At 35.4% G+C, this 16,087-nt stretch overlaps 1 protein-coding gene across 1 annotated transcript in view; it reads left to right on the top strand.

The window, feature by feature from the left end:
• Positions 1-16,087, top strand: part of LOC118843733 (CUB and sushi domain-containing protein 1-like) — a 2,679,416-nt gene that overhangs the window by 401,273 nt on the left and 2,262,056 nt on the right. The window contains 1 exon segment of the mRNA XM_036751485.1: positions 13,139-13,355. Within this exon segment, the coding sequence (XP_036607380.1) occupies positions 13,139-13,355 (217 nt within the window).

Here is a 16,087-nt window from a genome sequence, read left to right as displayed (position 1 = left end):
TTTTTTTATTTTTTGAGACAGTCTAATGTTAGAGAAAGTCATGCCTTTTTAAAAAAAATATCCAGGTCTTTGATATTCCCTAGCTATTAGAAAGAAGATGATTTACATGTATGAGATGACAAGCCAAAATCTTGGCATAAATTATTCCATATTACTGGAATTTGAAACAAAGATAATACTGAGCTTAATGATGCATCTGCAATGGGATAGAATTCTACAGTCAACTCATGGCATATCATATCAGTAAAGAAAATACATTATTACACATGCTCACAACAATATCATTGAATTTTGCTGCACCACTCTTTATTTGAAAGAACTTTTATGCAGTTCTGGGCTGTTTTTCTCTCTTGCAGTTGTCAATTAAACTATTATTTAGTGCCTGTTGTATGATAGAAGTAACTTCTGAGAACACACACACACACACACATACACACACAGAGTTATTCTACTCATGGAATGAATAAAACTGATTGGCTAAACATTTAATATACACTTATTTTGTGTCAGGCACTGTGCTAAGCCCTGAGTGCGTGCGTGCGTGTGTGTGTGTGTGTGTGTAACATAAAAGTAAATAAAAATAAATACATAAAACATATATAAAAGGTCAGACAGATATTGGCCTCATGGTGATTATATTCTAATAGAAGGACCTTGCATTCTAGTGGAGGAAATCTAAAGTATAATGCAAAGTCATACAAAGCATTTGAAGAGGAAGAGGGTTCTTATAATCAGATTTGAGCAATGGCGACACATTTTTGCCAAATTCTCAACCTCTATCCTTAGTGGTATCACTAGGGCATCATTTGTCTTTGGACACTCAAGCCAAGAAGCTTCAGCCAACTGGTCTACTTTGGTAGAAATGGATTAATCATTGGTGCGTTGATATATATATATATATATATATATATATATATATATATATATATATATATATATATATATATATATATATATATAAAATGGATAGATAGACAGAATTTAAATTAGCAAAGTTTTAGGGTTCATCATCCAAGGGAACAGATAATAATCTCATTGGACTCAGTATTTATGAATGAATGAATGGATAGATGAATTGTTATTCAGACACTTCTGTTGTGTCTGATGCTTCATGACCCTACTTGGAGTTTTCTTCACAAATATACTGGAATAGTTTACCATTTCTTTCTCCAGCTCATTTTACAGATGAGGAAACTGAGGCAAACAGGTTTAAGTGACTTCCTCAGGGTCACACAGCTAATAAGTTTCTGAGGTCAGATTTGTACTAAGGAAGATAAGCCTTCTTGATGCCAGGCCCAGCATTCTCTCCAATATGCCACCTCACTGCCCCTGAATGGATTGTACCAGCTATTAAACTTATTAAAAATATTTTAGACCTGTAATGAGAAGACTACTTCATAGTAATCATTGAAATGTATATACACTTTGGATGTTTTTAAAAGCATTTTTCACACATTATCTCATGGGAATCTCAACTACCCATTGAGGTAAGCAATTAAAATAATATTATCCCTTTTTTATATATGAGGAAACAAATTTAGAGAGATTAGTTGAATTGTGGGTTATAGTTGTGTAAGTATCAAGTGCCAAAAATAGGATTAGATCTCAGATTGCTTCTATTTTTATGTCTAGGGCTCTTTCCATTATTCTGTGTTGCTTCCCAATCCTGAGTCATTCCTCCTCAGCCCTCTTGCATTTGTATCTATTAAAATGAATATTTTTGGTAACTTCAGCACTCTGTGCATGGACTCTCTTGACTCATCCCCCTGTTATCCTCTTCAGTCAGTTCATGACCTATTTGTTTCTTGAACAATGATCTCTGCTCATATGTAGTTGAAACATTATTAACTCAGGCTTCCTGAAAGATGAAAAATGTTCATAAACTATTATTTACAAAGTGAAAAGATGAGTTATTGATGTAAGGAGGGAGAGTGGGGTAGGAAATAGCAGACAATAGGGAGAAAACATAGCCAATGGATCTGAGGTCTGGCAAAGAAAGGGTAGAAAAAAAAAGCCCAGAAGGGAAAAAATAACAAAGATTGGCTAGTGCCAAAAATACAAACAATAGAAACCTTTCTCCTAACAATATTTAGCCCCCTGAGATTCATGATTATATGACTATCTAGCTTCCAATGATAACAGGTGACTATCTAATGCCACTTCTACTATGGGATGCTGCTTATAGAGCTTATAGTCCCACTTTCTTTCCATAGAACAGTCAGGGAAATACTGTATGATGACATCAAGGATATAGCTGATTCAAAAGATCAATTATTACTGATTAAAACTACTGCTTCTGCTGCAATTATTACTAATTGTTATTATTACTAAATATTCAAACTAAACAACTTCTCCCTAATTAATAGGCAAGCACCCCTGTTATGTGAACAAGTTTCTAGTGTCTTATAACATGCACATAACATAGCCATACTGTAATGAATACAGCATCATGCCACATATTTGAAGTATATAAAGAAAATCATGAAAACAATTTTATAATTTTGCATATCCTAGTAGTCTTTCCATGTATGCATGGATCCCCATTGGCTAACATCAAAGTCCCTGAATTTTAACCACCTTTGCTCCCTGGACACCATTCTATTGTGCCCATTTCATAGAATTAGATGGCTGGCCTGCCTCACTGCAGACTTGTTCTTGATATATGTCTAGGGGTGAAGTGAAAAGACCACCTCCCCCATGTTATCCCCACCTACAACTTCCATCTCTACCAATTCCTCTCAGGGTGTCATTGACAATACTGTAAAAATCCTATTATTGAGCCATCTTATTGGCTTTCATGGAAGTCACTTGTGGTACAGTTGTGAAGGTAAATGAAAGGTAAACAAGGTTAGATTCCACGCTGGGTGACAGTGGTGGGGAGGAGACCTTAGGGAGAAACCTCAAGCCCTCATATACAAAGCCCCTTGGGGGTGACAATCCCAGGATACTACCACGTGGGAGGGCAAAAAACCTATGAACCTCCTGAAGCTATTAAAGAGAACTGCTTCTTTATTGAGAATCATCCTCTTCTCTCTCCAAGTGTTAGTTTCCCCTATAGCATAGTCCTCAGGTCTCTATATCCTCTTATGGGTTAATGTCCTGGGATCTCGACTCCCAAGTCACTTTAACTGGAGAAAGAAAGGCCAAACACTGCAGTATCTTTGCCAAGAAAACCCCATGGCCAGTATGGTCCAAACGGTCATGAAGAGTCAGATGCAACTGAACAACAACCCTTTTTTGTGTCCAACACTTTGTTTATTCTTGGCTAAAATGAATTGCTCTTAATTTATGAAGTCTTTTCCTGAGAGTTCTCTCTTATCACCTGAACTAATCACCCCAGATTCTATAAATGCTGGTTATGATTAAGACACTTGGTGAAAATAATAATTGTTATTATCATTATCGTTTATATTATTATTGATGTTATATACTAATTTATGAAAACCATTTGATTAGATGGCCAAATTTGTGATATGACTTGGTTGTAGGAATAATCATATTGATATAATAATGGATCCTTGAAATATTGAGGCAGGTTTTATGCAAGGGCTCATTTCCCCTAATTATTACTGTAAAGCTCTCATGGGGGAGGGGTTGGGGGGAGGGGAAGGCCTGATCTGTTATAGCTAGAAGCCAAATGAAGTGCCAGAGCAAATGATATAAGCACCTTCTACAAACTCATCTGTCTGGAGAATCTGACTCATTACCAAAAGTCAACTTTCATCATTTTTATGGAAATGACATTTAAACTTCCCTTTTAACCCTTGACAATTAATCAGATGTGCCCTTTGAATCATCCCATAAAACATCACCTCTTTCACTCTTGAATGGATAGCCCCATATACATTGTAAAGCTGTGAGATTTCCACAAATCAACTTTTATTTTTCAGTATTGAAGTAGTAGGCTAAATATTTAACCTAACCTTTTACACTGCACTGTGCATTTGGAATCCTGCTGTCACAGTTCATTGCAAATGTCTCACTGGATCAAAAACCCCTTATTCACGATGTAGATACTGCTAAGTGTCAGAAATAAAAATACTTCTCTTAAGATTGTATCTGTATGTCTCCTTATCATGGATTGCTAGAAAATTGAATGATCAATTTGACTTGTTTTAACTTTAGTCAACCAGTGAAGAAATCATTCTCAAAATTTAATGTTCATTTTTCACAAAACAAAAATGTACAAGTGATATATTAAGTCAAATACAATACTTAAAGCAAGATAAATTAAATGACACCTTCTAGCAATCTAAAGTGATTCTTCCTTTCACCTTCTTCTAGGCAATAACAAAGTAATTAATGCAATATCATTTCATTAATGGTCAGAAAATTAGAATCCATAAACTTAGAATAATGGGAAAGGGAACCTATGCTGCAGAAAATAATAAAGAAAACAATGAAATTCTATAAATTTAAATTTATAGTAGATATATTATTATGAGCATGTGTGGCATAGTATTTAGTTTGTCTCAGACTCCAGAAGGCTTTGGTTCAAGTCTCAGTTCTCAAATGTTATGGTTATGTGAATCTGGGCAAGTCATTAATCTTCTTAGCATCCCCAGGAAATTTGCTTATTGGCATTGGTAGAAGAGGTTTCCTCTGAGGAAGTTGCCTATACAAATGACATCGGCAGATTTGAATCCACCACTGAAAAAGAAAAAGAAAAACAAAAACAAAACAAAAACAAAACTACCTCTGCTACCAAAAAATGTACTATGCAGAATATTCCTGATCAAGAACTGCAGACATGGAAGGATATAAGGCCCTTTTCACTAGAAAAAAAGAGAACTCTTTTGAACTTCATAGACTCAAAAGCATTTGTTGTGTATATTAACAAACAAAATCATACCTATAGAACATAGGTATAAATTGCTACATCAAGTGGCTTTGTGTTATAACCCATTCAAGCTACCAGAAAGGACACTTCTCACAAATACTTTCTTAATTAATCTCTCAGTGTGCCATGTATACCTATTACACTATCAGTTGCAGATTAGGTACGAGAGTGAATTGAGACTAGAAGTTTCCTAAATCAATGAAACTCTAGGTTTGAACTATTTGACAGACACATGCCTTCTAGCATGGAGGATATGAGATAACAAGTCAAAGTGTTCCTGCCTGACTTGTAAGCCTCTGTCTGTCTGTCTTTCTCTCTCTTTACCTCTCTGTCTATCTCTCTCCCTCTCTCCCTATGTATGCACATATATACATATATACGCATAAATATGTAATTTAAGGCTATTTAATGTAGCTTTATTTCCCAACTTCACATGTAGCATATCAGCAAATTAGTATGATTCTTTCATCATTACAGGGATCTATATGACACTGAATGACAACCCACAGCACCTGGAAATTCCACTTCATACTCTTCTCTCCCTTTTGGTCAGCCATAGTGTCAAATTCTTTTGAAAACACGTAACTTTCATTCACTCAGTATATACTGCTGATCTACTTGAGTGTTTTGTGATTGTTTCCTTGTTGTCATGGAGATCTCAGTCAGCCTATTATAGCAAATCTGTTGCCTTTGACCTGTTTCTCTCTATGTACCTATTGAACTGGTAGTCTGGTCAGTAATCACACTCTATATATGCATTTGTCTTTGTGACATTTCAAATTTAAAATGAGCCACTCAAATATCTGCAGCATGAGAAATATCTCTTATCTTCCATTCAAAAATTGTGCTTTCCTCTCCTCTTGAAATTTTCCCAGCTGTCTTTCCCAAATCTGAGGAAAAAAAGTTTGTAAGTCTATTCTTCATGTAGGCATCTTGGGCTCAGCATACTCTCAGCCAATCAGTATTTACATCTTTCTTCACATATGTTATATTCATGTCAATCCTCTAGGAAAACAGCTCCAGGATTAAGCTGGAGTTTTGTTACATTTCTAACAAAAGTGCTTGATGGGGAAAAAATGTTTTAGCATGAAATTTTAAAAATCTCATTGAAAAACTGAAAATTCCTTTCTTCCTCACCAGAGTTAACACTTAAAATATAATAAGACACTCTAGTTCACAGAGTTTTAAAGTGAGTTGATGAAGCATGTCCTTACTCAAATTTTGTTTCGTTTTGTTTAGAAGAATAAATTAACCATCCTTTTAGTTAGGAATATTTACTAGTGGTCTTTCTTTCTTTACTGCTGTGTTTCATCACAGTATTTCTTAATACTGACCCAGAAAATGTGAGTTAGTATTTTAAAGCTATTTTGGAGCATTTTACTATATCTTCTGTGGCTCAAGAAATGAACTACAAAAGATGGTATCTTGAAGTAAAAAGCCTTTGGAATTCTAAATATTTCTTTGTATTAGCATATGATGCTATACCATTTAGAAATAGATTTTGGAAAATCAAATCAGTTTAAATTAAATCTCTTTTATTTGTTTGTTTGTTTGTTTGTTTGTTTCAGGGGAAGGCAGGGCAGTTGGGGTTAAGTGACTTGCCCAAGGTCACACAGCTAGTAAGTGTGTCAAGTGTTTGAGGCCAGATTTCAACTCAGGTCCTCCTGACTTCAGGGGCCAGTGCTCTACTCACTGTACCACCTAGCTGCCCCCTTAAATTAAATTTCAATTTAATCATGGTATAAAAAAAATGTGACATTTTATGAATAAAAGTCCATTTTTCATGTAGGCATCTTGGACTCAGCTTTGAAAATAGTAACACTATTTATAATTCTGAAAATACAAGGAAGATACAAAGAATCATAGAATTTCAGCTATTATAAATGAAATCTAAGTGGTAGAGTGGATAGAGCATTAGGCTTGAAGTTAGGAAGATATGAATTCAAGTCTGACCTTAGACGTATTAGTTGTTTGACTCTGAGCAAGTCACTTATCCCCTGTTTATCTCAGTTTCTTCATCTGTAAAATACAGATAATAATAGCACCTATCTCCCAATGTTGTTGTAAGGATCAAATGAAGTAATAAAGATTTTAGCATAGGGCTTGGCACATAGTAAGCATTATATAAATGTTACTTGTTATCATTGTTCTCGTTGTTTTGGTTATTAACCATTTAGTCAAACCTGAACATGACCAAGAATTTTTTCTATAACATTTCTGAAAAGCTATCCAAAAGTCTCTATTTGAAGATCAACAGTGAAAAGACATCTTTTTTTTCCCTTTTCTTATACTGATGTTAAATTTTCCCTTTGACAGTTATCACCTATTATTCCTAGTTCTACCTTGTTCAGAAGTTCAGGTAATTCTATGCTGTAAATCTGAGTTACTTTGAATCCTGCTTCAAAAGTGTGCTAACTACATGACCCTGAGCAAATCATTTAAACTCTCTGAGTCTTGGATTACTCATCCCTAAAGTAAGGATAATAATGGGACCTTCTTTACAGGGTTATTGTGAGTATCAGATGAGATAACACATGGAAAGGAATCTGCAAACTTCACAGAACTTTACAAACACCAGCTCTTATTATTGGGGTTGTTTTGGTTGTTAAAACTTAGCATAAATTTGATTCTTTCTGCAAAATTCTTCATTCTAATTTGAGCTCTACATGTACCTTAAATGTTACTCCTCAGAAATAATTTACCCTGTGAGAAGGCAGCTCTTTACAATGGATCTATTATGGTAACTGCTTTGCATGGCATAGCTGACATTTACTGATGAATTTATATTTTTTTCCTTCTTACAAATTTATGATCATGTCTTTACTGTTTTGATTTACTGTGAAGCAATTGCTAGATAAACGAGAAAAGCTATTTCCTTTAAAGACCTTTCAAAACCCCACAGCTTTAATATCTACTTGTTATAGTGTTATTGTTAGATTTAAATTTAGTGGAAAATGGGTTACTTATTAGTTCTTTGGTTTTAAACCAGCAAATCCCTTTAATTAAATCTCTTTTATTAAGATTTAGCAAACTCCCACAAGCATTTTACAGTATTATCATGAAAGATTTAGGCTCACTGAGACCTACTGGTGTGAAATGTTTATAAAAATATATAACATAGGCTGAAATAATTTTCTCTTCCCAGTTTAACAATAACTATAGGGATAACACTTGTTTTAAAATGCCTATGCTGCTTGCAATCATCACAAAATACTGAAATCTCCAAAACTTTTGAGGCTCATGTGGATACATCCATATGGTGCTAAGAGACAATTCAGTTCAATAGCAAATTATTCAAGGGAAGTTTATTAAGTACCAATTATTTGTTAGGGACTGCGCTTGGCAAGTAGATACAATGATAAGAATTTTCTGTTCACAATAAGTATTCCTGTATCACCTGTCTTCAAGGACTAGATGTATTTTACACAGATATACTCAAAGTCAAAAAGACAAGGAATTCAAATCTTATTTGCACTTACTAGCTGTATGACCCTGTCCAAGTCACTTAACTTTGCAGTGTCTTGGGAATCTCCAAGTATTTATCTATGAAGGCAGATAAGTGGTATAAGTGGATGTATCACTGGACATGGAGGCAGCAAGACCAAAGTTCAACTCTGACCTCAAATACTTACAATTTGTGAAACCCTGAGTAGGTCGTTTAGTGTCTGTCTACCTTAATTTCCTCAATTGTAAAATGGGGATACTAATAACACCTATTATGGATCTATAATTATAACTTACATTTCCTGATGCATTTATATATAATTTTGGTATTAATTTCAACCTAAAATTATAGAATTTCTTCTTTCTATTTGGATTATTCAAATCTTTTTTTTAATCTTCAAAGCCTAGCTGATTTCACTTACTTCATACTAGAATCCCAGATAAGATGTCCAGCAGACATCTTAAGGTAAACATATCCAAAAGAGAACTCATTATCCTCCTCCCACCCCTCCCCACCAAATCTTCCTGCCTTCCTACCTTTCTATTACAGCAGAGGGCATCAACATTCTCACAGTCCCTCAGGATTGCAACCTGGGAATTATGTTCAAGTCATCATCATCTAAACTTCCCTCCTCTCACATCCAAGCTATTGCCAAGCCCCTATTGTTTTGACTTCTGCAACATCTTTCCTATCCTTCTCTCCTCTGACACCTTTCTAGTGCATGACCTCATTATCTCACATCTGAATAATTGTAATCACATGCTACCTCAAGTCTCTCCCCACCCCAGTCCACCTTCCATTCAACCACTAAAGCGATTTTCCTGGACACAGGTCTGATCACGTGTATCAACAATCCAGCTAGCAGCTTCTGTGGGGGTGTAAGATCCACCAACAACCAGCACCCAGAAAGCTGCCAACACAGGTCCTTTTGATCTGCTTTACTTGAGGAAAGCAAGATTAAGGGGTTAACAATCTTACTTTAATCCAGCATACAAATAACATCCACCTAGTTCAGGGGAAAAAACCAGCACCCTGAATTACAGACGAAATACAATTCGTAGTTATCAACATCTGAGTCTTTAGCCAGGGAGTTCATTACAATGGTTGGCCCAGAGTCACGCTCAACTCTTGCTGTGGCTAAGAGCTCTGAGAGAACACGAACCTCTGCTCTTATATATCCTGTTCAGGGCCCCCTGACCTCACCCAGGCTGGGCGTGGAGAAGTTCCCCACCCCCAATATCACATCAGATACAAATCAATGACTCCCAATTGTCTTAGTCCTGAGAAATACAGAAACATCCCACTTTATCTGCCCCATTCAAAGGGCAGAATCATTAAAGGTCAACAGCAAAAAGTCCCACCTTAATTACTATTACACCATGCCACTCTCCTATTCCATAAACTCCTGTGGTTCCCTATTTCCTCCATGATCAAATACAAATGCTCTGGTTGGCAGTTAGAACCTAGAATCTTCATAACATCACCCCCTCCTACCTTCCCAGTCTTCTTATACCTTATCACCCAATATGTATTATTCAGTTCTATTGGCCTCCTGGTTGTTCAACAAACAAATTATTCCATTTCTATGCTCCAGACATTTTATCTGTCTATTCTGCTTGCCTGAAACATCCTCCTTCCTCAACTCTTACTACTGATCTCTCTGCCTTCCTTTAAATCTCAGCTAAAATCCCACCTCCTACAAGATGCTTTTCCTAGCCCTTGCTAATTCTCTCTGTTAATTATCTCCTATTTATCCTGTACACACCTTGCTTTGTATATTTTTGTTTGCATGTTGTCTCCCTCTTTGGAGCGCAAGCTTCTTGACAGCAGGGACAGGCTTTTCACTGTTTTTTTTTTTTCAATCCCAGTTCTTATCAGAGTGCCTGGCACATAGTGTGTTCTTTAAAAAACATTTATTGATTGATTGGTTGTCTTGAGGGTTGAGGGAGATAAGGTCTAGGATCCCTGAGACTGGAATTCCCAGACGGGGTCATTGAGGGGGAGTCCTCCTCAAGGACCCGGGTACTGGAGAGGGTTGGGGCAATCTGGAATAAATTCTCAATCTCAAGCATTCTTTAAGTCAAGGTAGCAAAGATTTATTATGCTTTACAGTTGGCAAGAGTTCTTAGGGAACCTGAAACTTTACAGGGCTACAGGGAAAGTTTTTTATGAGATTTGGGGGTAAAATATGTCAATTAGTTGTCTTGGTGTGGGATTAGGGAGTGGTTCAGTGGTGGTCAGTTATTAAAGAACATGCACTTTTTGCATCTACTGCGCAGGTATCTTATCCAGAGTTCACTGGGAAATATCCCAAGGTGGGGGCTACCTGGAGGTGTGGTTTTGACTGTGAAATGTTATTAAGTCAACTAAAGGTTAGGTATGACTGGGAATATCCAGGTGGTTCTCATCAAACATCTCGTTAGATAAGATGAATGTAAGGGAGTATGCATTTAACTATGTCTAGGATACATATCAATAAGGTCAATGAGTAGTAATTATCATTATGGCCCTGTGCACAGCCAATTAGCACATACACGGGGAATCCAAACTAATAAATTCTATATATACAGCTAACCACAGTATCGGGAGGAGCGATAAGTGTTTTGCTAGGGCATGCTGCCCTGCTTTGCTAGAGAGAAACTGCTAGGGCCAATGTTTTGAAGCTAGAGAGAGATGTGATTTTAGAACTGGATGTGGTTTTGGAATTGGGGTCCAGGCACAGGTACCCAAGCAGAGGATAAGGAAAAATATGATCTTAGATTTAGGGTCCAAGCACAAGCACCCAAGCACCCCAGCAGCTGAATTCAAGAAGTGTCAGTTATCGAAGGGTTTTGATTTTTCTTCCTTAAATTTCTGTGGATAGTTGCTTGCTGATTTTCTTTCAAACCTGTAAAAGATGTAAAAAGATACCAAGAATAGGTGTGAACAAAAAAGTCACATAGCTAGAATAAAGAATAACACATTGGCAGCTTGAGTATTATACTCATAATCTTGCAATGTTTGAAAGACCTTCAGGATGTTGGGTGTGCTCTCTATGGAGGAAATACCAAAGGACCTGAGCTAGTGTCTCACAAGAAGAGAAGGTAGGGGTGAAAGTTTATCTAAACATTACACATTGATGTGATCACAAATCCATCAAATACAAACTATTGTCTAATGGTAGACACATACACAAACACACAATTATATGTATATACATATATGTATATGTATGTAGAATCAGATATAATATCTAAGACTCTAAGAAGAGGTTGATTGGTTATTTAATGATATAAAACAATTGATAAAAAGACAACCTTAGTGGTATCTTCATGTCACAGAAATATTAAAAGCACCAGAAGAAGGCCTATGGAATGTTTGATATATCATCTACAAAGGATTTATATGAAAACAGTTAATACACACACAGTTTGATAAAGTATGGAGTGGTTGTCATGTGAATTGGAGAAGCTCCTACTGTCATGAAATTATATCTCCCTTAAAATATCCCCCTTAGTGCCCAGTATATTGCTTTACATACAGTAGGAAATAATATGTTGAACACTTCATGACTATAGTTAGTTAATACATGTGTTAATCATTTCCTAACTATAATTACTGTTTATATCATTGCTGCTCTTCACCATTTTTCTGTTGTGTCCAACTCTTTATGACCCCACTAGGGGTTTTCTTGGCAAAGATACTGTAATGGTTTGTCCTTTCTTCCTCCAGCTCATTTTAAAAATGAGGAAACTGTGGCAAAGATGGTTAAGAGTTTTGTCAAGGGTCACACAACTAGCAGGTGTTTGAGGCCAGATTTGAATTCAAGAAGATGATTCTTCTTGACTCCAGGCCTAGTGCACCATCCACAGTGCCACCAAGCTGCCCTGTTTGTACCAAATACAGTCTGGCAATTGATTATGTATTGTTCTGTATTACTGTTGAATGTGAAGACTTCTACTTTTCCCAACAAGATCTTTGAGGTCATGAATCAACTTATATTATATTTTAATTCACTTAATATTGATAACCACCGACTCTATGCACTGAGCTAGGTGTTGAGGACACAAAGAAAAGAATAAAAAAAAGCATGCCCTCAAGTAACTTATATTCTACTTTTTTTTAATCTGCTTTTGTTTACTAGCAGCGCCTATCAAGATGTCATGAATGTAATGGATGTTGAAAAAAAGGCTTTTTGAAATGAATTGAAAATATATATCATTCATTATTAAAACTAATGATCCTAAAATTGAGTAAACAAATTTTTGAATAGGACAAGATAATATACTCATCTGGGACTTTCTTAGTGTGAATAGCTGGGACAAAATGCTTGCTAAGGTAGCTTCTAGCTTTAATATTTAAGGAATCTATGACTTTAAGGGTTTGCTTTCTACATTTTTCATTTATTGTTTCCTTTCTTTCCCCTTTGTTTTCTGTGTCTTCTCATCCCTGTCTCCTAGAATTCCTAGTGGCAAATGGGACCTATAATCCTGAATTAAGTAATAACTATGTAACAAAAATCAGAATGTAGATCTCATTAAACTAGTGGATTGAAGTATAAACTTAATGTCAAGGACTCAGGTTCAAATCTTGTCTCTCATACTTAATAGCTATGTGACCTTAGTGAAATCACTTACCATTTGTTTGCCCGAGGCAATTTTCCAGGACTTATTAGACTAAGGATAGGTTGTCCTCATTGTAGTTAGAGAGAATTCACACATTTCCTATGAAGTCAAAATCAAAATTCTTCTGTATCTATAAACATTGAATACAATATGGTTATTTTAAGCTAAAAAGAACAATTAAGGCATAAAAAGTAGCATGTCATATAAATGGGCTATAATGATGTTGGTTTTCATTTTTCTATTTTTTAGGTCAAAACTGTGGAGGATTAGTCCAGGGTCCCAATGGTACTATTGAAAGCCCAGGATTTCCTCATGGCTATCCAAACTATGCCAACTGCACATGGATCATTATCACTGGAGAACGGAATAGGATACAATTGTCATTTCATACATTTGCTCTTGAAGAAGATTTTGATATTTTATCCATTTATGATGGACAGCCACAGCAGGGCAATTTAAAAGTCAGGTAACGTACAACTTCTATGTACCTTTTCCTTTTTAGTATCATCCATCAGGCAGCGCTGGGCTGTTATTTTGTTTTACTTTGTGTCAAAAAGAATTAGAGTTTTTCTTTCAAAAATTGTCTAGGAAAAGTTTCAGTTATAAAGAGATAGGTCACATATACAAAAAGCTGCCAGAACATGGCCAATACTAGGTTTAAGTTCACAGAACTTAAGGTCCCAAAACAACCATATGAATAAGCATGATAATTGCTTATGTACTTTTTCCTGTTTTAAATTTTTTTTCATCAATACAATACTTCCATCAAATATTGTCAAGACAATTAAAAGAATGTATTTAGCATGATTTTGCTCTTAGGCAATTGTTGAGCGAATAGAATATAAAACAGATAAATGTAGTGACTCTTGTTAAGAGCACATTGGGGTACTTTGTTTTACCAAAAGAATACAGGAGGGAGAAGATGCCATGAAACTTGGTCTGCCTTGGAATGTTTTTTCTTTAACCATAGCTCTGAACCTCTTTTCTCTTCTATTCTCCATGGTATCCATTTTTCATTTGGTCTCCAAAACATATAACTTGAGATAGCTTCATGGCTTTACTATTAATAACTAAAGGCTATGCATCTCAGACCATAGCACATCCATTTTTCTTTCAGCAAAATGCTCCATTTTAAAGTGACCGATTTTTTTTAAGTTGCCAGATGTATTTTAGAGGGAATACCTTAGAAGGAGTAATCTAGACTTTCAAACTCACATTGGAAAGAGAGCTCTTAAGGTTTGCTTTAATCACTGAATTTCTAGGAAATCAGTCAGTGTACACCATATAGAAAGCCTTTGATTGGAAAGGGGAATTGATACTGGACAGGCTTAATTATATTGATTAGATAAGGACATGGTTGTTGATATTTTGTTTGAGTATTTTGTAGAAAAGACCACAGTGAATGCACATATAATATACTTTCTTAATGATGATACAATATAGGAAGAGTATATCACTAATGAGTAGGGAAAGATAAAATCCTTATGAATGATATTGTGAATTGTGTAGCTACTATGTTTCATTCCTATTTTACTTAGTTATTGAAAATTATATGCAATGCATATTCTTCTTGAATTGACAATTTTTAATATATTTTAAAATCATGACTATTTGCTTGTAATTTTCTTTAGGGCCTTCTAGTTTTCTCCTGGGTCATATTAACCTTTGGCTTATAGTATTCTTGGCAAGTTGCTCCAACTCTAGTGAAATAGAAAACTTTCTTTCTAATTCTATGTTTAATCTCAAACAAACGGAACATCTTTGAAGAGGTCTCCCATCATTCCTTCTCTTAATGGGATTTGGAGCCTTTGTTCACTCTTCCCAGGCATGATTGGTGCTGCTTGCAGGTCACTGATGGGGTTTCTCCCAGACATGAAGTTCTGTTGCTCATCACTTTGATTCCGTTTTCTAAATCCTAGGACACATTCTTCACTTATTCAAGTAGCAAATGACATATTGTTATGGGAGCTTTGAACCAGGGAATGCTGGGAAAGAGAGCAAGATAATATATTAAAATCTGAAAGGCATTCTGCCCAAATACCCCTAACCCAGTATTATCCACCCCCCCCCAGAGGAAATACTCCCTAATTAGGATAAATCTAATTACCATCCTTTCTAATTTTAATCCGTTCTCTTTTCTACTGTGGAGCATTGCTTTAGTGATAATAAACACACTAGACACGGGAATATTCTTTATGTTATTTATCAAGAAAAAAAAAAAGAGTCATCTGTTAACCAGCCTCAATGGTGAAATTAGCCAGAAAATAACCAGACAAAATGAGGCTAGCTTATGGTCATTAGAAGGTAGATTCCCAACCTATCCCACCCCCCAGGTTTGTTTGTTTTTACTTTTTGTAAACCTATATCTCTCTTTTGAGGGGCTCTTAGAAACAATGATACTTTGTGTGCTTGTAAGGTCACCACTCCTTTTCACTTATCAATTATAGTGGGAAAAAAGAAGTTATCCTAGTAAGACCATTTGAAAATATAAAAATGAAATCCTGGGCTACTATTCTTTTTCCTAATTAGAACCTTGTTTCCTAAAATGTATGATAAAAATGTGTTCAATGATTTTTTTTAGTCCTAACATAATTACTGGTGTTGCTTTGTGTTTTCTAGTATATTTCCTCATAAACTCTTTTACCCACTGTATATATCTTCTGTTTCTAAATTTGATTTTATAAACTCCTTCCTCATTTCCCTCTCATTCTGTTTGCACTGCTAAATCCTGTTGGTGTACCCTAACTCTTTGAGAATAATGATGATCTTAAGAAGGATCGCACTCAATAGTGCTTCCATTATTATAAATATATTTTGGCCAATGAAAGTTGATTAATTTATAATCTTTCTATGGTAAAAAAGAAGGAATGATAGATGTTTTGAAATATGACCAAGATTGTGTATGTGTACATATTTTAATTGAAACATTACAAGATCTCAGTATTTTGGAATCAATTGATGAGCAATTAACATGTATTACACCAAATTCTAATTAATTTTGAAGGGAGGGGTTGAAATTAAATTACTATTTATTTTCACATTACCTCTTTGAACAGTTGTTCATTTCTCAAATACAATTAAGCTACAGAACTTAAAGCAGTGCTGGAATTCAATAGGATGTTGTTGTTGTTTTTTTTTTTTAGAGGATTGATGTCCTAAGCCCTGCTGCATTGAACTTGCGTGAGAGTTATTACTTAT

Source organism: Trichosurus vulpecula, chromosome 3, assembly GCF_011100635.1.
Source record: "Trichosurus vulpecula isolate mTriVul1 chromosome 3, mTriVul1.pri, whole genome shotgun sequence".
In the NCBI taxonomy this organism is placed as follows: Eukaryota; Metazoa; Chordata; class Mammalia; order Diprotodontia; family Phalangeridae; genus Trichosurus; species Trichosurus vulpecula.
The sequence above is the reverse complement of the archived record's forward strand: the minus strand, read 5'-3'. Positions and strand labels throughout refer to the sequence as shown.